Here is a 24,421-nt window from a genome sequence, read left to right as displayed (position 1 = left end):
ATGGCCACTGCCACCTCCACACCCTGGGGCCAGTCATCAACACCATCACATTCACACACCAGGCCAGCCAGGGCACTGCTCTGCCTTGTCATGAGGGATATGCTCACCACCCTGTCCCACCTCACCCTGCAGGTGATAGCTGTTATAAGGCAAGCTAAGCCAGGGCTATAAGAAAGAAGGAAACAGAGTCTTTATCAGGGTCTGCTGTGATAGGACAAGGTGGAAAGATTTCAAACTAAAAGAGGGGAGATTTAGACTGGCTATAAGAAGTTGTTTCTTTTACAATAAGGGTGAGAGGTGGTGGATGCCCCATCCATGCAGTCATTCAAGGTCAGGCTGGAGGGGCTCTGAGCAACATGATCTAACTGTGGGTGTCCTTGATCATTGCAGGGGAGTTGGACTGGATGACCTTTAAAGGTCCCTTCCAACTTAGACAATTCTACGTTCAGGATTTCTGTGTGTCTGAAGCTATAGAGCTGTGTTTCCAACCCCTTTGGCAGCACCATGACAGTTAGAAGGGAGGCGCTGAAAAAACTGCACAGGCTAAGGAGGGCTTTGCCCAGCATGCAGCCAGGGGTGGGACGTGAACCTCCAACCCACATGGCAATGTGCCCCCATCTGCTGTTGATTTGCTCTGATTGATCAGAGTAGCACAGCAAGGATGAATCATATGCAGGGCAGGGACTGCTGGGTGACACCAGGTCACTGGGCTGCAAAGGTTGGAGTAACACAACAACAGCGAGGAGGAGACAGGCCTTTCTGAAACCTGTCAGGAGAAAATCTTTGGCTCAGAAAACACCTTCTAATGTTCCCATTGTGGATTCTGTCACTGTGGGGAACTGCAGCCAAGACCTGGTGTGGGGGCACAGGTTGCTGCCGTGGAAGCTAAGGGGAAGAGGGGAACTCGACACTGCCATATGCAGCTGTGCTGAAGAGCCTGCAGTTGGAGTTGGAGGACACCACCACCATGAGGACCTCACAGAATTCACATCATGGCATCTAGTGGCTGAAAAGCGGAGGGAGGGTCCACAGCAGACTCACATGGTGAGTCAAAAGCAGCAACTCTGGGACATTCCCAATAAAAATACTTGCTGTGTTCCTCTCAAAGCCCAGCCTTTGGTCACTGGACATAAACATCACAACCCTTAATTGGCTGCTGGCTCTTGAGAAGGTGTATCTGAGCTTAGGAAATGGTGATCTCAGTTGCAGCCATGCTCTCTGCAATAAGGAAAAGTGGCAGCCAAAGGAGTATCAGAGGTCACCTTCTCCCAGAAGAGCTCCCTGCAGGTGCCCAGAACTCCTAGGAACAATCGCCAAGCCCTTGGAGACAGGACCAGCCCTTCTTTCTCTAAGGCACTTTTTTTCCACCCTGCGGCCAAGTATCACGTCCAGACTGCAGCTAAATCAATTCCTCTAAAAGCCTGCTTGAAATGAGTTTCACTTCTGCTGCTCTGCCTATTCCTTTTATTTATGAGCTCTGCCATCTTATAGGAAACAACCCAAGATGTTCATGCATGAGGCGTCTCTAAGGGATAAATCATATATATATATATATATATATATATATATATATAAATTTTTTTTAAGGTAACAAAAAGAAAAGTGTTCAAATTCCAAGGTTGCCATGTAAAAATGTGGTGCACCTCAACCGTATTGGGTGTGATTTTTTTTCCTCAGTGAGGTGAGAAAGACATTTGCTATTCACATCTTGGAAGCCAAACAAATAGCATAATTGTTTCCTTTCTCAGCAATGGCAAATGCATCTCAACTTAGCTCTGTGCTTTATACTTCTATCCCATAAACCAGCACATTCCCTTGCAAAATGGCATTTGCAGCGGAGCACAAACACTGTGCTATACCTGGCACTGAGTCTGTGCTTGGGGTCACAATCAAGACCTTCTGGTGATAAAGTAGGGTATGTGCCCACGATACACAACTGATGACTGTTTGTGAATAAACGCTAATCCTCTGCTGCACTTCCTAAACCTAAGCCTAAAAGTAGAAAATGAACAGAAAAATCTGCTCCATGTCAGGCCCAGATCCTATCCATGTTGTATGGGTCATGAGCAATGACAACATGGTTTCTTGTTGCCTCCTCTGTACATGAGCATACACTTATCCTTAGGATTTTATGGGACAGATGTTCAAAGCTGCACCAGTGAGTGCCTGCAAAATGGTAAATGCGTGTACAAAAACACACAGCATGCTTACAGAAAATGATGGAAAACAGGTCTGGGTGGTTTTTCAGGGGCCACCTGGAAAGGTTGGCTACCTCACCTGTGCAGTCTCCACAAATAAGTAAGTTCTCGTTAGAAAACAAAAAGAGGTTGAAACTTTCAGGTATGTACATGCTATTAATCTCACCATGGCACTTTAAAAACGCAGTTTAAATGGCAGGTAATTGTTTCCATATTAAAGAAAGCTTAAGAATGACTGACAAGATCTGCTTTTGCAGCTCTTATTTCTGCCAATCACGTTACTGAGGACAAAAGTAAATAGTGCATGTTTAGGAAATGTATTTTTAAAGTTGGGCTTTGGCTGAACAGTAACTTCACAAGAAAGTGAAGTCTCCACAACTTGCTGTGACTAAAATACAGCAAAAGTATTAAAAAAATATGTAATAAAAAAAACCCAAAGCTATACAACCAAAAGGCAGTTTCACCAAATAGACACCTGCACCCTCTTCCAGGCTTGGCATCAAAGCTGAATGCTTGGATCCAAGAGCTGATTAACTCTTTCCTCCTACTCTAGTTGCCTCCCACTCATCTGCTCCTCCACAGTCCCTTCCTTATCTGCTTTTGCTGCCAGGTGGTCTGGCATTCACTTATCATGGCCTCAGAGAACTCTGCAGTACAGGGGATTGGAAAAACAAACTAAATTCTCCTCCTGAGCCAGGCAGGTAAGTCCCCAGGTGCTTGTCCTCATTACAGAGATTGCTCTGGGAGCTGGATCCAGCTGGCAAAGGTTTCTCATTAGGATGGCAAGGCTGCAGATGTGAAGCTGGAGGGAAAGTACATAGCTGCTGAGTAGAGGTGGCCTTGGTAGGTGAATGATGAGTTTAAGTGTAGAGTTCTGTTAGTTATAGCAGTGATATGCATTTTTAGTGCATTCAGGTTTGCTTGAGTTTGGATTTTCTTTCACTTCCTCTGCTCTAAAGATGTTATAATCTTGAAAGTGTTAATTTTTTACTAGTTCTAGCATAGACTTAGGACAGGAAGAAGCCTGTTCAGGGCTGCTGGAGTTTGGATCTTGTAGCATATGTGGGAGTTGTGCTCCAGCTATTTTTCTGTTAGGTATATGAGGAAAGGCAGGGGGAGTGGGAAGAGCTCAGGCTTTGCTTATTTTTTTATGCTGCAAACAGTGTAGCTCTGTAGAGGAAAATGAATTTGAAGTGTTGACCTAGCACGGCAAAGTCATAGGCAACACTTGACAGCATTTTCTCTCTTAGAAGTATCTCAGATGCATGGGAAGGTGGTCAAGAACAGGAGCTGCTGCAACTGACCTTTTGACTGGAAATAGTAGATGCCAGCAGTATCAAAAAACAGGAGAAACAAATAAGATGCAGGTCAGTTGCAGGAGCTCTCAGAGTCCTGGTGTTTCAGGCCTGTAGAAACTCTGCCTTGTGTAGCAGCAGGCTGCAAGGCTGCCTAAGGAGCTTCCACAAACAGTACTTTATGTGTCTGATTGCAAGCTGTGCAGCACTCACACAACTGTGCAGTATTTACTGGCTGGAACTGTTGGGCCAGCTGGACCACAGTGCACACAGCCATGTGTCTTCCCAGAAGTCAGCAAGATGTGTGTTTGCACATCCCAGCAAGCTCTGCTTGCAAGTAGTTCAGTGGCCTCTTTCTCCTCTGACTCTGTAAATGGAAGGAGATGTGTTCTGTGTAACCCAGCCAAAAATGGCCAGGCTCTGCTCTCTGTATGTTTCCAAGCATCAGTAAGTCTAACGGTTGTGCTTATTTTGTGATAAATGACGATAAGTACTGGCTGAGGAAGCTGTTGCCTGTGAAGACAGTATCTGTGTGTCCACTGACCCCTGTTGTCTCTTACTCTGTGCTGATGGCATGTGCCAGACTCTGTGTTGTCTCAGTGCCAGGTGACTGCGGGATCCATCCAGCCGACTGCTTTGTGGTGATGAATTGCCGTATTTGCTGCTGGCTGCATATGGCAGGTCAGTATCTCTGCTTGTGGTGGGCCTGCATTGCAGCTATTGCTTTCTGAAGAACATACCTGAGAGGAGGGGATTGAAAATTAAAGTAAGAAAAGACGCCCACACAGGTGAAATAATAATAGGAAAAAAAAAAAATGAGGGAAGTCTTTTAGTCCTCAGCCCTATGGTGTGGTTCAGCTGAGGGCACAGGAAAGCTGGGCAAACACAGATGAGCAGCCAGGCTTCAAAATTACCCCACCTCACCCATCCCTATTTCCTTCCATTGCAGGGAGTTTAAGATCTCCGTGAAGGAAAATGATTATCGTTGAGTCACACCAATAGCTGCGATGCTGGCTGCCTGCCCCCGCCAGCCTGCTGCACCACTTGTGTGCTAATGTTTGGATTCTAGTGGTGGGAAATGAATGTCAGCCTGTACTCTCTTCATGCACCATTGAGCTGTGCTTATGGTCGCTTTTGGCAGCACCAAATCATCAAACAGATAAAACCATCAGTCTTTTTATTTCCAAACATTAACCTAACTGCTAATAAAGCACAGCTCATGTCATCCTTACGGACTCTGCAGAGCTGAGTCACACCACAGACGGGATCCAAGTGTTGGAAAATGGCTCCTGCTTCTTCCTCGTGCTGCAGCTGGGCCTGCTGTGTGAGCAGGGCCTGTCTGGAGTTCTGCCTCTGGCTTGCAAGCCAGAGCTGCATGGGGAAGCTGGTGAAGCTGGGCTCTGTCTGCCTAGCACAGCCCCAGCTCAGGTGGGGAAGGCTTTCCAGGCCTCCAGGTAGAGGAAATGGAGCAATCCTCCCTCTCTGTGGACTTTGCCTCCAGTGGCTGGAACATACTTTTCCCCAAACATCTCCCAGCAAAACTGGAGGGGTTTTGTAAATTCATTATGTCACAGAGGAATCTGTTTAATCAGCTGCCTTTCCCCAGAGGTGCTTTGCACTTAATGAGACGCTTGATGGAGGGAATCAAAATTGGTTTATACGAGTTCAGCCTGAGTGCCTCCAGCTGATGTATTACTGAGTGCACTGCAATTTAGAGGGGCAAACGGGGAGGCTGAGCAGTTATCACCCTGTTTGCTAGAGGTCAGCAGCAGGGGTGAGAGGTAAAACCTAGAGCTCTGCATTGTGCCATCCCTTTCCTAGGTGTCATCATGATAAATAGCACAAGTCTCTGTGCCACCAGGAGCCTACTCTCTGATGCTGGTGCAACCTGTTGTGCTCTCTTTTCCCCCAGTGCAGTTTGCAGTCACTCATCAGGGCACATCCTTGCTTAGCTTAAGACTAAGGATGTCTCACTAATTCAGAAAGTATCCATATGAGGCATACGGCACGTATGAGGAAAGGGCATCAGGAACCTAGTGAGCTAGATAGTGAGACGCAGGGCTGCAACGTGGAATAGTTCCAACTTTAGGTCCAAAATCCATTATTAAAATCTTCCTCTGTGAAATTAATGTACAATGAGCAATCCTTTGTTTCCTCTGCACGTCCACTTTCTGCAGCTGCCTGTGCTAACCACCAGATGTTGGTCACCTTGTGACCTGCCTTCCTGTGGTGGGCCGGCTCTGTGGCTACCAGGCCTTCATCATTTAGCCCTCTTTTTTTCTTTCCTTTTTCATTTATCTTGAGGAAGGTAAGACTGAATTATCAACAGAAGTGGAATTTCACTCAGACAAATCTGTTTAGTTACCTTTCCGAGCATCCATGATGCATCTTTTCTCTGTATCATTCTGCTTAAAGCTGATGGTTTATTACTCACCTGAGAATAGTTTCTAATTTTGTGTGATTGCTTGTTTCTTGGATGTAGGTATGTAGATTTGGATGCAGTTAAGATATCATTGGTTTGTGTGAACTGCTTAAGATACATACCTTCAAATTAAAAGCATTTTTTTTCTCACAAAGATGATGCTTAATGGACAAAAAAAGTGGACGTACATTCATCACATCATATTTATTTTATTTTCAACTGTTACAGTTGATGATCTACGTAATGTATCCATTTAAGGTGTTGTAATATAAATACAAGTCTGTGAGGGTGCCTCTTACAATCAGTCTTTAACACATCATCCACAGATTACTTATGGGCTACTGGTATTTTTCCCACCTTTTTTCTTGTTTTAGTTAAAGTTTAAAATGACTGCAGACAAAAGCACAATTTAGCATGGAATTGATTTTACATCATCTGGTTCCACTTGATATGATATTAAGGTATTGAGAGAATTGCATCGTCATCTCTTGCTGTGAAGCTGCATTACATTCTGCAGCCCTGGCTCGCTTAATAATGCTTCAGTAACACATGCTTAATTGCTCAGCAAATGACACAACATGTGAAGAAATAGTACCTAAAGCATGATTTATATCTCTTCAGGCAAAGACAATAAGAACTGGATCATCTGCCTTTGTTATTCTTATGGGAGCACAGAAGGATCTGAAAACTGTAGTCAAGTCAGAAGCTAAGCTCACACGGAATATACACCTTTTATTAAAGGTATGTCTGCTCTATCAGTCAAGCTCAAGCCTGAACCTCTTCTTAAAACTAAACACATGCACAGTGTATTAACCTATGCATATTGTGGAGAAGAGGTTCCTTCCTTGTAGCTCTGAAGTCATATAGGCTGGGTGCTGATGTGATTACCAGAGACCAATGTGCTTGCTGTATGTTCTCTACAGGGAACAGGTGTATGCAGCTGAGTAAAAGCAGTATGTGATTTCAGTGGGGTACAGTGGGTCCTATAGGGGAAGAGGGAAGGCGGGGCTGGATAGAGAGAAAAAGAGTTTTTACAGACAAGGTTTCCCACTGTGAGTCTACCTAGAGTGGAGAACCTTGCCAACACAAGCATTGGTTCATAGGTGTATAGCAAGTGGTTAGAACTGATGCAGAGCAGAGTGTACTATATATATATATATATATATAATAGCTGTGTCTTCCACAGCACAAAGACCGCCTCCAGTCCAAGCTCAAACTTTGGCATATCGTACTTTGAGTCTTTCCAAATGCAGAATGAATTAAAGATGGACTACTGCAAAGATCAGTAGGGTATTAAGGTTGTGTGGCTCTTTATAATTACTTCTCCTTATGTCTTGCTCTCTGCTTTGAAGGACAAAGAGTAGAGATAATCTGGTACAGACTGCTGTAGAGAGGGTAGAACGAGTTCAGTCCCTTTGTTCTCCCCCCAGAAGAGCTGAAATGCAGTAACCTGACCTCCAACATCTTCCCTGATTACATCTGTCATTCTTAGAATTAATTCAGATTGCATGTTTTTTGTTTCTTTCCACTGTAATTCCACTGCATCCATTCCTCTTGCCTTTTCCTCGTAGTAATTGATACAAAAGAAATAAATGGCCTAACACATGGTTTTTACAGAAGAAAACTAAGAGAGAGATGGGTTGGAAACAGGACAGTAAGCAAAATAGGCTGCCAAGTATGCCCCACACATTTCACTGGATCAAGGCTTTAATGATGTTGTATGTTAGTGTTTTGCATATGTGGTACGTTGATTTGCCATATCTTTTGGGTTTATTTAATTGCTTTTCTTTCTGGGCCATTTTTCCTAGTCTCCTTTATTTCTCAACTTTTTCTTTTGTTGGAATAAAATCAATAAGCACATTCTGTAGGCCAAACTGAAATATCATGAGATTGCATGAAATGCTATCCCTAGAAGGCAATCCTTGGAAAGTGTTCAGGCAGTGGTAGCCTAGTTCAACCAATGGTACAGTCAAACTGCCTGTAAGATGAGCCTAAGTTCATTCACAAGTTCAAACTTTGTGTGCTACCTACACAGCTTTTGTGTCCAGAATGGCTGCAGTCTATGCTCTGAAAGGTGTATGAAGAGAAAGTCCAAGGTCTCTCCTAGGTGATGTGGATGAGTCATGCATGAGCAGACTGCAGTCTGTGCCACTAGCACATTCAGTAAGCCCTGCATTTCATTTGTAGGGTGTTGCTGGCCCAAAGCAGAGAACCTTCATGATACACAGAGCAGCTAAAAGTTGATAGCACAGAAGGGAGCCTGGTGTAGTGGATGCCAGAACTTGCAGTGCTCTTCACCTCCCAGGGTTTTTGAACACTTAAAAAGGCTTGAAAACCTCTCCAGGTTCCTTGCCTTAGAGTAGAACAGTCTCAGAATCCCATGGAGAATCCTTAATGTTGCTGGTTTTGTTGATTCATTTGCCTGGATTCTAAATGTTAACAGTTCTAAATTATCAAACTGTATGCTAACGAGGAAGCGGTGTCGTGAGTCTCTTGCTTCGTGTGATTCAAGTGCACGACTCCTTTGTACTTAGATTTCTATGGGAAGCAAAAGCAGAGAATCTTTTGCTTACGAAATGGTGGAAAAGCAGAGAAATTAAGAACCATGAGGAAATGTCTGGGAACTTCTGGCAGCACAGTCCAGGAAGGAAAGCATGGGGTGTTATGCTATTTTTGTGTACGGTCATCTGTTGTATGAGCTACAAACCCTGTGGACTTTAATGATGTCTCCTTTGAATTCTGAAATCCTGTAACTAATCTGAGTCGTTTGCACAGCTGAACAGACTCAAGGTCTCTTAAGTAAATTGGAAATACCTCTAACTCTGCAGGAAATTGGAGGCAACCAGGTAGTCCCATAGCAAAGGAAGAAATAAAGAAAGGAGCTATAAAACCTCTGGTCTCTGGGAAAGCTCCGGGTGAAGATGACTTTGTAATAGAATTTTCAAAACTCCTTCAGTCTTACTTGGCTCCCGTCGTATGGAAAAATGTTCAAAAGGCCAAAGAGAAAGGGTTCCATTTCAGCATTAATTGTAGCGTTGGGTTTTCTTAACCCTCTTTCCTAGGAAATAACTCATTGATGCACCATTTGCAGTAATTAAATTACAGGCCAATTCTTTTGACTAATGTGACTCAGAAGACAGGTTAAAATAGCGTCTAGAAAGATTCTAAACAGCATACCTATGGACAAGAATTTAGCATATGCCTTGAGGTTCACATTAATCAGAAAGCTGCTCAGAGTCTGTGGCCTGTTATTATCATTTGCTATTTTTAAAATCCTCTGAAGTAATCAGAAAATCAACCAGCTCAACAGCCCTAAAGAGAAGCTGCTTCCCACCCACCAGCAGCGGCTGACTTCACTGTTGACATAAAAACCATGAAGATCTCAGTCTACTATTCTGCCTTGTAATTGTATCCTTAATTTTGGCCTTGTTGAAAGTCTGCTGGAAAACTGAGCTCGTGTGTCCTCATTAGAAGCAATTCATATGTAAATCACGGAAGATTATTATTATTTTTATTTTTTTTAAGCTCGAAGAAAGAAAACCTCCCTGACTCAAACATTCTGCAGGCTCTTGCTCCTCTTGTGGTTCCTGTGTGGCTGTGACTCTTGGCAAATCTGATGCAGTGTGAGGGTTGCTGGCCACACTTTTGGCTGCTCTTGCCTGAGCTGCTGGAGAAAGCATCTGTCAAGAGACATTACCTTTTGCTGACCTTGGCTCAGTCACTGCAAGGACATGAGCTGAACTATGCTATCTTCTATGCTCGTATGCCTGGCAAATGCCCATGGAAGGTGCTTCTCTCTCTTGAGTCAATAGTAGCCATCTGGTACTATCAGCTTTTCTGCATATAAGAAGGCTCTTTTTTTCTTTTTTGCTCTTTTACATGCAAAAATAAGCTGAAGTGGCAGCTTAGCAGTAGTGGAATGACATCTTAGTGTTAAAATAGAGTAACTTTGAAAATGCATTAAATAAGCAACAGTTGGATGAGATCTCTGGACAATTAAATTCATAAAGAAGCATACGAGGTAACAGCCCAGTGCTTGTGTGACAGTATGACTGATAAAACTCAGGCACCTGTTTCTTCTGAGTATTTCTGGATCTGGAAATAGAAGTTATTGGTAGTACTGAAGGTGCTGATAGCAATTCAAAGGTGTAAAAGAATGTCAAGTCCTGATTGTGATTTCTGTGCTTTTCTGACGGATGAGCTGAGTCCACTCACACTCTTAACTGATCCTGAAAAGCAACATGGCTGAGGTATTTGTCTCTCAGAAAGGTGAGGGTGGGTCTCTGTTGCTCAGAAGTGGATTTCAAACTATTGCTGAACGTGTTCAGAGATTCCCTATTGGTGCCATCTTACTATAGACATAAAAATACAGATGAGTGGAAGTAGGTTACAGAGGATGAAATTCAGATCGATTGAAAATTGTTTGTCAAAACCTTTTGATTTTTGTTGAATAAATAATCCTACATGGAAAAGTGGAAGGGAAAAAAGCAATAAATAAATAAATAAAAGTCCCAAGGTAATATGTGAGGCAGGTAATTGTTTATTGTTCGTGAATTGTCCAGTTCATTGCAACAAGAAATTATAGCTGCTTGAAATCCAACCTTGTGCCCAGAAAATGTGTAAAAGCACAGCTGGTCCCGTCTGGACTGGAAATCTTTAAGACTAATGGCAAGGACTTTATTTTGAGAGAGTATTTAGCTACAAAAATGAATAGGGGCTGCATGTTCCAAATGTCACCTGTCAGTTTAACAAATGGCAACTATATACACATCTTAATGCCAGATTGCCGTTTCATTAGGCTCATTGTGGCTTATCTATAGCAACTGGCATTCTAGCAGCAGCAGCAGAAATACGGGAGGATGGAGGATCCTGATCACTGCTGTTTTTCAGCTACATGGTGCATACTGCTTTTGGAATACAGGAGGAGAGAAAAAGGACACAATATGGAAAAAATGCCCTGCAAGATGGGGAAGGAGGCACATTCTTCAGCACAGCAGTGCTGCACTTGGTCTAATGCTCTGTAAAGATAGGCTGAGAGGTAATGGCCTCATATTGTGCCAGGGGAGGTTCATGCTGGTTATTAGGAAACGTTTCTTCCTAGAAAGAGAGATGAGGCATTGGCACAAACTGCCCAGGGAGGTGGTGCAGTCACCACCTATGGAGATGTTCTAGAGGCATGTGGATGTGGCTCTGAGGGAAATGGTTAGTGGGCATGGTGGGGATGGACCGATGGTTGGACTAGATGATCTTAGTGATCTTTTCCAACCTGAATAGTTCTGTGATATACTTGACCCAGCTTCAACCCATTGCAAATCTATTCCCAAACTGCCCTCTGCTGTGCAGAACAACAGCTCCACAAGAACTGTGCAAACCCATAGTTAAAAATCCCCAAGCTGCAGCTGCCCACGCCAAAGCTGCCAGATCTTCTCAGTGGTGGAAATGCCACTCAGGTGTCCCACAGTGTAAGTAATCAAGGTTTTGCTGCAATCACTGCAGCTGTGAGCTTTCAGCCCACCCTGTTGTCAGTGGCAGCTCAGACATCCTGACGGAGCTCCCTGACAGGATAAACAGATTTCAGTATTAAAAAGTGCACTTGCCAGGTACCGTTCTGAGTGATTCATTCAGACCGCTGCTGCCAGTGTAAGTGCTGCACAACATGTCTGGAAATATGTTGCAGAGAGGACGAGAAAATGGATTTCTTAGAAAAAAACTTATTTGCTATCTGCAGGGTCAAGGTTAGTAGTAACAGACTGGTCACTGCACAAGTGGAGGGTTTCCTAGCTGAGTAACTGAGCTTAGGGCTGAGGCCAGTGCTGGGAAGGCAGCTAGGTAACTGCTTCCCAGCTAAATCCACTTCATTTGCTTGCACAGCAGCATTCATTGGGGCTTTGCTCAGGGATTTGGACATGGAAAACACAAATAACTGTTCCCCTGTTACACAGCGCTCCAGCAGGAAGCTGCTTCTCACCAGGAGTCCCCCTGTTCCAGTGATCACAGGCACAGTGATACAGCTGCAGTGTGGATACTCCATCCCCTGACAGCTCTGCATGCTGTGGCCAGGCCAATCTGGTATACCATAGGATCACAGAATGGCTTGGGTTGGAAGAGACCTTAAAGATCATCCAGTTCCAACCTTCCAGCCATGCAGATACATACAGGTTTATATGTCCATGTTCTTACTTTCATTTTACTTTCTTTCATTGGGTGTGTGAAAAAACTGGTAAGCCACTGAGGTCAGTGTCCTTGCAGCCAGATGCTTCAATGCATGCTTGTTTTTTCCAGCTGTATCATGTGGCTTAATAAAAGGTGTTGCCTCTCCTTACAAATCTTGTTTCCCCTACCAGTGTGGCTGCACCAATCACACATCACTGCAGCTTTAATGGCTACATCTCAGACTTTAAGAGGAGAAAGTCAGAATCAAAATTGTGTCAGTTTTTATTGCACTGCTTCCTTTTATGCAGAGAAAGCTCTGAAGATTACAGAAGTGCCCCAACAAACCTTCCACCGTATGCAAGTGTGAAATCCTGACACCAAAAAAAAATCAGTGACTGAATAATCCTTCCCATCGGCACCGGGATCTGAATCATTTCATCATTTCAGAAATGGCCCCAGCACCTCGAGCAGCCCACACAAGCATGAGCTGAGGTTGGCAAGGGTAAGCACGGCTCAGCTCATGGTGCTGCTCCTCAGCCAGAAAGTGCTGCAGAACCCGAGCTGCTGCTCTTGTTCCTCAGCTGAACTGACAGGGAAGGGCAGAGTTAATTACACCGTGCCACGCATTTAGATCTACAGAGCCCCTCATTTCATGTGTTATCTTCCTATTTTAATCGCTTAGATTTCTAGAAAACAAAGTAAGGCACCATGTAAAACATCACTATGGAAACATCACAGGCTCACTCGCACTTGACTGCCAAGCGACTACCTAACTGAAGTTTTACATCCTCTTGGATCGCTGCTGGCCATCTGCTCTCCTTCAAACTTCTCCGAGTTCTTTATATCCCTGAAAAGTTCATTTTTAGAAAGGAGAGAGGAGGAGAAAGAAAGGGGAGAATCCAGCATTCTTGGCTATCACGGAGCTATTGTGAAAAGGGAAGATAAAGTGGCTTTGGGGCAGCCCCTTAAAAAGACAAAGCTCTGCTTTCTGTGAAGGAATTCTGTAGAAAACACCCCACTTTCAGATGCACTTCCATGATAAGGGTATCTATTGGCAGCCACAAGGCACAACAAATAAACAGCTGCTTCTAGTACTCTGGCACTAATCGTCTTCCTCTCTTTCCCTCCTTCAGCGTCAAATTTATTTTCTCCTAAAATGTAACAGTTTCTGCCTACACTGGAGCTGCTGGCTGCAGGCTCCCCGGTCTCTCTCCAAACAAAACACAGCAATGGATTTCCTGCCAAGCGCTGGAGAAGTTTGAAGACTTCAGTTGTTAAAAACACAACCTTTTTATCAGTGCCCCCAGCCCGCCAAAGGTAATAATGGGCCGCGGCGCGTTTCCATTAACGCACAGGACCCACAGACATTTCGAACGTCTAATGGAGAAACTCCATAAAAGCACATATTGAGAAATAAATTAATTAAATTAAACTGTCATGTGAAGATATCGCTTAATTTTACAGAGCGGAAGGCGCTCTTAATGGGAATGGAATGGATCAGTGAGCATTTCAAAACCCAAAGCTATAATTTAAAATCAGCCTCTCTTCCAGCGTGCGAGTCACAAGACGTGTTTATTATAGCCTTGCTTTGTCAATTGTTATTGGTTTAGCAGAGACAAAGCCGCGTTGCTTTGCTTCCTCGCCCTCCTGGCTGGGTCAATATTTGTTGATGTCAGACTATTGACAAGCAAACCCAACGCTGAAACAGAATCGTGCACGTCTTGGATGAACTGGCAAAAGTGCGGTCCAAGGTAAACGTAATGCTGAAGCCTATGTAAGTTATTTATCAGGTAGCAAGGGAAAAAATGAGAAGCATTTCAGCTTCTTTAAATAAACCAGTCAGATCTATTTGCTGCTGTTCTTGAAGCCTGCTATGTGGCAGCAGACACCAATTGATAGAAGTAAAATAAATAAGTGAAAATGAATGCCATCATTTGTAAGCTGCTGCTCTGAGCTTTCCAGGTGGCAGTAATGAGGCAGGTCGTTGCACCTGACAGTTTTTCAGGGCTAGAGCCAAAACCTTCAGTTCCAGCCCCCAGGAAGCAGATAACAGTCCTTCCAGGACGTGTATCAGCAGGGCAACTATTGCTTCCTCCAGTGCTTCTGGGTGATTTGTTGCAAGGTTTTACATGGTAGCAACAGTTATAAACCAAGCCTGTGTTTCTGCAGTCATACGCAACTGTCTCCTTCTCCTTAAATCAGCATTCCAACAAAGGTTTGTTTTTGTGGTTTTTTTTTTCTTACCTTCTTATTCCTCTGTTTCATAAATTCTCTTTCTTCTAAGCTCATTTTATGCTCTGAGCCGCTCAGGCTGGTGAGCTGATGCACTAATAAATGCCGTGGCCTCCTTCTGCCTTCTTCCTGCCCATGCATTTAGGTTAGCAATTAGACGTTTCTCCAAGCCTGAACTGAGAGCCTCCTGCCCACATGAAGAGCTGCAAGAGCCACTAGTGCTGCGGTGGGAGCCTGGCAGTTTGCAGGTAGAGGAACTGCACTGAGCAGAGGTGAAAGAGGTAAGGGAGTGACTGCACGCATGCCAGCCTCCAATACACCATGCTGTGGTTCTCCTAAATGACTGCTCTTTGAACTCAACTTGTTTCTTTATTACAAGTACCCATCCACCCGCATTTGTTCTTGCTCATGTAGGTAACAGGCTTTTAAGGAGAATAGACTTGAAATGTAAATTTTTAGCACTCTGTTCTCTAAACTACTTATTATACTTAGGAAAGCATCCAGACGTGTCTTCCAGTACTACTGCCAATGGTAAACAGGCATCTTTTATAACCTCGCTGTAATACATGGAGTTTTAGCTTGCTCTGTGATTTCTCTTCCTTGTATCCTATCTAAGATGCGAATGATTGTCTTTGATAGCTCTTGGCAGAAACTTTATTATTGACGCCTTCAGTCTCCCTCAGCTCTGAGCAGGACTTAAACTATTTTCAGGCAATAGGTTACCCCTGGTTCCTACTAAAAGTATTTCTATTCCACTTGTAAAGACTGCAGAATGAGATGCAGCTTTTATAAGTTTTCTCTTCTCAGCAGTGATCTTTCTGCTCCTTTATGTGGCTCCTACTGTCACAATATGCAAATACCAACAACATTCTTTGAAACAATGCGGTGGGGAAGGAAAGCTTTCTTCATGCTCAGCAGAATGGGTGCTAAGAGACCTGGGCCAAAAACAACACTTAGGCTCCAACTCTTACTGTCCCTGATGTCTGTGACAAGTTCAAAGTCTACAGTCTTCCTTTGATTTGAACTTTAGAGACTTAGCTATATGAAAATGTTAAGTCTGCTGTGAGAATTGAATGTATGTATCTGCACAGATAAAAAGCTGGTTGGTATTGCTGATCAAGTATCACGGCCACGGGTCTGACTGTTTATTTGCAAGCAAAGTCTTTTCCTAAATAGCTCCTCCAGCACGGCTGCCTTTTGTCACGTGTCCTTGCAGCCCTGAAGCTAAAAGAATCTGTAATTGAAATCATAACTTCTCTTGCTTATGGAAATGACTTGAGAGCAACATACACAGTACTGCAGAGTAATGGGCGCTGGGTCAGAAGGATGGGACAGGTCACAGATGTAAATTAAAGGGTTTAAGTTAAATGGTTTCCAACCTCTGAAATTGGCTATTACAGTAAAAATGCTTCTTTCCCGTATCACTTTCAAACAGCCCCTACAAACACAAACTATGGATTCTAAGCTATTAGGAGCAATGGTGTCAAGGTAATATTTTTTGTTTTCCTTATGAAAAAAACCACACAAGAAAAGCACACTTCTGAGCGTTCTTGTTACATCTAAGAGGTTTAATTGTACCCAATTTCTGTAGTTACGCAATTCTTACCACTGTTTCACACTTAAAAAGAGAGAGAGATTTCTCACATTGCTCAATATCAACTCTTAAGGCACAGTTTCATGCTTAGGATAAGTCCCCACTAAGAGCAATATAATCAAGATTGTACTGGGCTCGTATTCTTAATTCATTAGTGGAACTGTAAGGCCCTCTTCTGGATTATAAATTACTGCATGGCCAAGTATAGTACATGGAAAAGATAAAACCAACCAGCACAAGGAAAAGATACAGTATCTCACAGACATTTTATTCATACTATTTCCAGTTTCACGTTCTTGTTTTCCTACGTATCTGCCCATTTCAGTTACTACAACTTAGTAGCTGGGAATAACTCCAACTTCTTAAAGGATTCTTGACAAAAAAGCATTTCTTATCCCAATATTCATGACAGGTTTCACATCTTCTGCAACTTTGTATGAAAACACTGCTTTCTGAAAAGCCAAATGGTACTTGTTTATGATCATTAGCAATAGCATATACAAATGGAGACATGCAATTACGCACGTTTCTGTAGTCTGTATCACTTCTAGAACTTGTTTGAAAACCTGGTATATGCCAGAGGGAGTGTTCAAAAAAGAACAGCTACAATATCTGATCTGAAATCCTGAAGGACCATCCTGTGTCTTATATGTCTTTTGATTCAACCTACATACAAGAACAGTGCAGGTCTTACAGATGTAACCTTCCAAGAGATTTACTTACATGCCTGAGCAAACGTTTGCTATTGAAAAGCAAGATGCTTCTCCAGGCAGAGCAGAAGAAAATACGCTAGAATGTGTGTGCAGAACGGCATCATTATAATGGATCCATCTGTCTGTAAACAACACAACCTGGACCATGAATTTTCCTCTCCCTCATGAACAGTCACTTATTCTTCTGCTTGGGAATGTATGATAACAGGAAATCACAGACGTATATAGAGATGCAGCATCTCATTAGTTAAAAAGCTTTACAGAATGTATTTAATATAGTTTTATTTGACTGTAGTACGTTCTCAGAAAGAAACCCACTGAAGAAAACTTCACGCATCGTGTTTTTGTACACCTCTAACTCACGTCACCACAGGACTATTTACGATTGTCCTTCTTCCGTACTTTTGATTTTGGTGCTGCAGAACAGAAACAAAGAAAAAACATCAGAAGTGAATTATAAAACATGAGTGCCGGCATCGTCTTAGGTTATGTTGTGGGATCAAAACAGATCCATTAATGTGAAACTTACCATTGGGATTTTCTTGTCTGTAGAAAGCTTTTAACATCTCCACTGCGTCATTGGCACGATAGCCAGCGATGCACTGTTCAAATTACAATGGTGAGAATCTGAGAATTACACAGTCCGTGCTGCACAATAATGTCTGAAGTAAAGACTAATTGTACTGCCTATTCTGTACTGTACTGTCTATTCTGCTAATTTAACACGTACCTCTAACTACTTGAAGGTCACACAATTTCCTTCCCAGGTTCCTGATATATTTTAAAAATACCACATTGAGGCTCAGTAGAGTAATAATTTCCCTAATAACTTACAAGTTACAAAAATGTAACTTTCCTCTGAACATAGAGAAAAATTAAATATCAAATGCCAGTGTCAGCAAATGAACACGTACAGTTTGGACTCTACAAACTAATTCAGATGGTAGCCTGACACAAGGATGCTTAAGGCGTTAATAGTAGACTGCCAAAGAGTACTGTCCAGTGACCAAAATTCCTTCTGAGCCTTGAGCCTTTAGTGTTTATTTACCAATGCTGGATTGTATTACTTTTTACATTCACTAAATTATAAATGTTAAGTGTGGAAAAAACCCTCTAAGAACTCTAGTCAATATTTGGGTATAACACAGGATAATCTCCAACTGTTTACAATGTAATAAATGTAAGGCTATAGTTAATCTCTACATATGCATTCATAAGCATTTAGGTATATAAGTATAATGCCATAAACCATCTAGAATTAGGTATACTGTCCTAGAATTAGGTATACTATACCTCTGTTGAACACTTGTCCAACCTTTCTTTCTCTCCAGACACTCTGTTCCAATGCTTTAGTAACCTCACTGTTCAGAAAAGCTTCTCCATGTCTAAATTAACTCTTCTCTGCTACTTTTATAGTCCAGTGTTTATTTTGAGATTTGAGCTATATGAAGTAGATGTAAGGTAACGCACTTCACCTTATATATGTATGGACTGAGAATACAAATATGTCAGTCACTTCCAATGGTGCAGCGAAAAAACAATAGCCTATTAAATTGCTGTTAGTTGATATCTGTTATGTGCTTGTACTACATGCAGCTTAAAACAATTTTCCTTCTCTCCCTTTGCAGAATAGTTAGTGTTCTAAGTAATGCACATCTTTCAGATATATTTATTCCTTACCTCGTGCCATGAGTATAATCCCTTCCTTTCCTCTCTGATAGACACTTGTAGATAATTTATGATTGTTATCTGGCTTTCCCTCAGTTTTCTGTAAGGACTTAATTTTTTGTTTTCTTGTTAAGTCAAGTGTACTTGACATCTGCTCATCTTCCACCTGGGTCCCCTTAAACTGATCCATAACGTTCTCAAAGCATAGTAACCAGGCCAGGCACAGTATATTAGCTGAAAACAAAGGAAAACATTTTATAGCTTACTTCAAATGGTTCTCCCGTGTCTACGATATCATCAGAGGAGATGCTCAAAACTGAGCCACAACCTCCAAATCGCTCATTTCGACAGCCATACACAACTCGTGGAATTTATGTGAATGAGTTAAGGCAGTAAGTGAAATACAAGCAGGAAGTCAAGTAGCCTGATTCAAGTACTCGTAACATTTTACCAAAATGCACTTGTACTTTTCAAACTAAATTAGTTTGCACTGATATTCCCCCCTCCTAAAACCAAAATCTACTTCTGAATAATCTAAGACGCATCGCTGAAGATGTACATTCAGCGTTTCTCAGAAGATAAGTACAAATCCTAAAACATATAAAGCCATGTAACACTGTTCAAAACCCAACACTGAACTGACATCATCCTATGTTATGTACTAACAGATATTTCTGAAGTGTATTTTTATATCCTTGACAGGCTGAAGGAGCCGGGCCTCCCTGGAGGTGTTCAAGGCCAGGTTGGATGTGGCCCTGGGAAGCCTGGTCTAGTATTAAATATGGAGGTTGGTGGCCCTGTCTGTGGGAGCGGAGTTTGAGATTCATGATCCTTGAGGTCCCTTCCAACCCAGTCCATTCTGTGTTCCTTAATCATTGTAGTCGCACCATTCCTCTTTCACTCTTTCAGTCTTGTTATTTACCATGCACTAAAAGGAGGATGGTACAGACTTTCAAACAGTAAGATGGTACCCACCTTGGCTTCGCCTGACGGTGTCAAGCCCTTCTCTGTGGGCTCATTCTGAAATGACTAACACTTTTAATTTCCCAGCATGAATATCATGAAAGGATACTCATCAAGCGCAGGGCAGCCGCACACATGATGCAAGGCTCTACCGTTACATACAATACTGAGTGTGAAAACACTTCCTCGTGATCCTTCTTGTGTTGCTGACACCACTCAAGGACCTGATCAATCGCCACCATTTCTGCATGTCGAGTAGCCTGGGAGATAAAAATAAACATTTTCTTAAAGTTCAGTAAACTACACGGCAAAGGACTCGTGCATCTATCAATATGTGATAAGCTTAATATTGCATTTAAATGTTTTAAAACTCCTACAGAGATCTATATTGCTCGTGCCCACATTAGAAAATAGTGCAGTGCAATAGGAGTGTATCAGCAGTGATGAAGACCTGACATCAATACAGTTCCAGTTTAGTTGTATGGTATATGTCCATCAACAGCTGGAGTGCATTATGTATGCTCCAGAAGTGCATCTTCATGTGAAAGGAAGAGTTTGCCATCTCAGAGACATGATCCAAAGCCTGGTTAAGCAGACAAGAAACTGATTTCGTGAGTGCACTTGTGATCTGGAGTGCCATCATAATGAACCTACTTAGAATAAAAACATGGATCTGAATTGATATGTTGACATGACTCCTCCAGAGCTACTAGTGAAATGCTGCCATGAACCACAGAATCATGAAGGTTCCCTTGCTGAACAATGTGAGTGCATCAGCTGAAGTCTTCATGCACACACCTTACAGAAACATCAGACCCAATGCCCTCCTGCACGCTGATCCTGATCCCTCAGAACTACTACAGCCGCTGTAATACACACGCGTAAGTTGAGGTTGTTCTAATTTTGTGCCCCTAAATCAGGAAAATACATCAAGGCCACATTGGCTTTTCAACTCCTGAGCACAAACTGCAAACATAAGCAAGTTACAGCGCAGTGTCCGTACAGACACCAACTAGACCATGTCCCTTCACTCGGCAGGCAGCCATTATTTTTTTCAAAGTAAAGAAAACTATGGTAGAGGTTTCTAAAAAATCATGAAAAATGTGGAAAAACAAAGAGTAAATTTTGATTTACTATTTCTCGTAACAAGTGGGCGCCCAATGAAATTAGCAGGCAGCAAATTTCAAGCAACCAGAAGGAAGTGCTCCTTCACCATGCAAGTAATTGAATTGTGGCACTCGTAGCGACAGGATGCGATGGGAGCCAACAACATAAAAGAGTTCAACAAACGTTTGGACAAATTTGAGGTGGATATTTGCACAGACAGCCATCAGCAGCGATGATCCAGACACAGCCTTGGGCTCTGGAAGTCTCAAAGCTGTTCACTTCCAGAAGAGGAAAGGATGTGCAAGGGAAAGGGTTACGCTTTTCTCGATGCTTGAGTTTCTTCCCTAAGCACCTTATAAAGGTCATTCTTAAAGACAAGATGTGGGGGGAAAAAAAGCCTGACCTTACAGGTCTGTCTTAAGGTTTTCTTTTAAATTGAGCTACGACTGGATAGTGTTTTAACGATGTGCTCTGTGTAACACAATGTATGAAGAAAGACAACTTTTATTTTGATTCACCAACTCTGTTGTTGTAAAGTCGAGATAACAAAAGCAAGTAAAAGTAAAAAGGGGAAAACTATTAGAGAGTGGCAGATGGTCTTCCAAGGAAGAATTATTTTTAGCTGATGTCAACAGGTAAAAAGCCTTGAGTTATTAAGAGTCTCCCAAGCAGATCCAAGTGTTTTTACAGACAAATAAAGATACCATCAGTACCCTGGAAAGCTTCCCTTCTAGAACTCCAACAAGATCTAACAAGTGAGAGCAAAGGAGGCCAGTGCTCATAGTTCTATCTTGTCTTGTGGCTTCATTAGTTTAAAAGTGTGAGCAGTGTTTCAATTCCAGTTATCACATACTGTATGTGCAAGATGCCGTGGGCAGACATGTGCTTCAATGACCCAACAAAGATGAGGAGTCTGCATGTATCAACCAATGACGTAAAGGAAAGAACGTTTTAGTGGGAAGCATATGACTGCATCACAAATGCTATAAAAGACACTAATAAAAGTTCATGTTGGGAAGGGTGATGTATATGTAAGGCTGGTCTAAGGCAAGACTGTGAATAAGCAAGCAAATGTGGGAGAGGCCAGAGGGAACACAGTGCTGGCACCATAGTGTGAACTTATTGCCAGGCTGCTGAAAACTAATGTCTTACACTGACATTTGTTGCACTGTTGCCCAATGAATACAAGTAATGACACGTCTAATTGTTTTGAACTGCTGATGCCATGCTCCTAAATAAATAATAAAAACCCACAAAAACATCATCCAATATCAACACTATCCAGAAGACTACGATGATCTGGAGTTCTTAAAATTACTCACACAGAATAAGAAGCAGCATCTCAGATGCCTGTGTGTTATGCAATGGATACACAGGGCAGAAGCAGTACACAGGGTGACAAGAGACAGACTGAAAATATCCAAAAGCTTTTAGCAACTAAATCTTTTGGACAAGATGAGCAGATTAGGAACAGGATGAAAGAAGGCATAAGGAAGACACTGCCCGCACCTAACTGCAGTCCCTTAGAACAGAGGAAGGACTCACACAAGGAGAAAACAGGGAATTCATTTGACATAAAGCCTAGTGGCCATTTGATTCCTGAGAACGGAAGAACTGTAGGGAAGGACTGCAGGCTTAAATGAATACAAAAGTAGGCAAAGAGAAATTAGAGTGGGAAGGGAAATACCTGCCCAGAGAAAACCTATCAGCAGTGATGCTCAAAGATCATTTTACTTGTGTTGTTTTCTTTTTCAGTTGGGAGATGGGCATTAATTGGAGGAATACCTACATAATATAAGCTGCACAAGCTACCAACATGCAATAAGAGACATCACCAAAATGAACAGGTGAACAAGTCACTCAAGAAGCAGGTGGTCTCAGGCACAGAAGTAGGGAGAAAATAGAACACAAAGTATAACAAAGCAGCATTAAAGACAAAAGCAGCTCCAGAGAAAACGGGCAGACTTTTTTCCAGGGAGAGTGGGAAATACTGCTGCTAACTCCAGGCTAACAATACTAGAAAGTCCATCTGGAATAAAACATTGTCTGGTTAACTGGATTCATGAAAGCTGAATCAAAGCTGGAATGGATGTACGGGAGAAGAATAAGAATGAATGCAAATACAGAGAGTCTTCTGAGAGGCTTGGGGAAAACAAAAGCCCAAAGAGGGTATGACTTTAAATACATCCAAGCTGTGTAAAACAAAGAACGCTGTCTCAAGCTTAAAGAGAGTACATTTAAGTTGGATAGAAGGAAAAAGTCTTATACAGTGTGGGTGGTGAGGCACTGGAACAGGTTGCACACAGAGGTGGTGGATGCCCTGTCTCTGGAGACTTTCAAGGCGAGGCTGGATCAGGCCCTGAGCAATCTGATGTAGCTGTGGTGTCCCCTGTTCACTGCAGGGGAGTTGGACTGGACAACCTTTAAAGGTTCCTTCCAGCTCTGAGGATTCTGTGATTCTATGCTGGTAAACAGATTGTAAAGTTTGAACTGGAGGCCCAATGTTTCCATCCACCTAAGGAACGATACTCTGGAGAAGCCCTGCAGTATGAGGTGAGATGAGATCTTTAAGTGGAACTTGACAAATCTATGATGTCTGCTGGAACTGCCTTAATGGTTCAAGAGAGATTTTGTTTTTCTCCAGGTTTGTTGCTAAATAATGCCAGCAGAAAATGGAAAACACCCACCTTTCATAGAATTACTCAGGTTGGAAAAGACCTCAAGGATCATCAAGTCCAACCACATCCTAACCATGGTACTTTAACAACCCTCTGCTAAATCATATCCCTGAGCACCACATCCAGTAAGTGCCTCCTTCAAACTCACATTTTCTTTTAGCCTATATGGAATAAATAACTGTATGATAAGAAATCTGGAAGCACTGAGTATCCAGTGTTTCTAATCACTGTGGTACAAATATTTATGATACTGAGCCTCAAAAGAGTTGAACTATAAGCTGAATAGAGACACAGAAATGGCCTTAGATTAGATGCATCAGATACAAATTACAGCCAGATCCTTCACTCAGATCCACTTATACAGATCTTAAAAGAAACTCTGTTGACTTTAATAGGCCTCTTGGTATGTGTAAGACCTAAGATTAGGGCTAAAATTGCAAGCATCAGTTCTAAAAGTCAAAGGTAGTCAGTTTTAGAAGTAACAACTTTGCCACAGTAATGACTTCAGTAAACAAGATGTGGGGTTTTGTTATCCTGTTTCCTAAGGCCTTGTCTTCTCCCTCATCTTCCAAACTGAGATTTTCATTCATTTACGGGTTCTCTCTGTTTGTGTGGAGGTGTTTACAGAATCACAGAATGACCCAGGTTGGAAGGGACCTCAAGGATCGTGTAGTTCCAACCCCCCTGCCTGGCAGGGCCACCAAACATACACATTCACTAGATCAGGTTGCCCAGGGCCCCGTCCAACCTGGTCTTGAACACCTCCAAGGACGGGGCATCCACAACCTCCCTGGGCAGCCTGTTCCAGGGCCTAACCACTCTCCTAGTGAAGAAGTGTTTAGATGGAAGAGGATCAAGTGATTGTATGACTCAATGAGCACGGCCCGGCAGACCCGGCAGCCGCCTGTCCCCTAGTGCCCGCTAAGCTGCCCAGTCCCGCTGGCAGCTCGTCTAACCGCGATCCCGTCGCAGAATCCCGGTGCCGTCAGCCCTTCCCGGCTTCGCTCCCCGACCCCGTCGAGCACGCAGCCCGCGGCGCCGGCCACACTCACATTCTTGGTCTCGTTCACCTCGTTCCTGCCCTTCCCGATCGCCTCTCCGTCGTACACCAGCAGGCAGCCGACGGGCACCTCCCCTGCTTCCAGCGCCTCCTGAGCCTGCGGGCGGACACGGCGCGGGGCAGCGTTAGTGCGGGGCCGCGGGACGGCTCCGCCCCACCGCACTGCCGCCCCGTCCCCCCGCCCGCTCTGACCATGTTGAAGGCCCGCTCCATCCACGCCTCCTGCTCCTCCATGGCGGCCCGGCGGAACGCGGCGCTGTTTCCGGGGGGCCGAGCGGGGAGGCACCGCGGGCGGGGCCGCCGAGGGCTCCGCCGGGGGCCGCTGCCGCCGCCTCTTC

At 43.2% G+C, this 24,421-nt stretch overlaps 1 protein-coding gene and 1 long non-coding RNA gene across 5 annotated transcripts; one reads left to right on the top strand and one right to left on the bottom strand.

The window, feature by feature from the left end:
* The first annotated feature begins 1,600 nt into the window (after window positions 1-1,600).
* On the top strand, window positions 1,601-14,027 carry LOC107311622. Of its 4 annotated transcripts, XR_001554173.2 has the most exons (4): window positions 1,601-3,113; window positions 3,449-4,174; window positions 6,537-6,656; window positions 13,202-14,018. It is a non-coding gene; the product is annotated as an uncharacterized LOC107311622 (long non-coding RNA). The 4 variants fall into 4 exon arrangements; XR_001554171.2 differs by having other exon boundaries at window positions 1,601-4,174; window positions 13,202-14,027; XR_001554172.2 differs by having other exon boundaries at window positions 1,601-4,174; window positions 12,377-14,027.
* A 2,114-nt stretch (window positions 14,028-16,141) lies between these two features.
* ADAT2 (adenosine deaminase tRNA specific 2) lies at window positions 16,142-24,397 on the bottom strand. Its single transcript, XM_015858281.1, has 6 exons — window positions 24,276-24,397; window positions 24,076-24,180; window positions 19,348-19,498; window positions 18,542-18,648; window positions 17,137-17,209; window positions 16,142-17,023 (listed from the first exon to the last, which is right to left on the bottom strand). Exons 1-6 carry the CDS (start codon window positions 24,315-24,317, stop codon window positions 16,983-16,985), a joined length of 519 nt encoding a protein of 172 aa, XP_015713767.1. The 5' UTR covers window positions 24,318-24,397; the 3' UTR covers window positions 16,142-16,982.
* Between the last annotated feature and the right edge of the window lie 24 nt (window positions 24,398-24,421).

This window comes from Coturnix japonica, chromosome 3 (assembly GCF_001577835.2).
Source record: "Coturnix japonica isolate 7356 chromosome 3, Coturnix japonica 2.1, whole genome shotgun sequence".
NCBI classification, from domain to species: Eukaryota; Metazoa; Chordata; class Aves; order Galliformes; family Phasianidae; genus Coturnix; species Coturnix japonica.
The sequence above is the reverse complement of the archived record's forward strand: the minus strand, read 5'-3'. Positions and strand labels throughout refer to the sequence as shown.

Coding starts and splice junctions, on each gene's coding strand:
- ADAT2 (XM_015858281.1), bottom strand. CDS start 24,317: ATGGAGGAGCAGGAGGCGTGGATGGAGCGGGCCTTCAACATG. Junction 17,210..18,541: donor ACACGGGAGAACCATTTGAA/GTAAGCTATAAA, acceptor TAATTTGAACAG/TGCATCGCTGGCTATCGTGC. Junction 17,024..17,136: donor CAGACAAGAAAATCCCAATG/GTAAGTTTCACA, acceptor TCTGTTCTGCAG/CACCAAAATCAAAAGTACGG.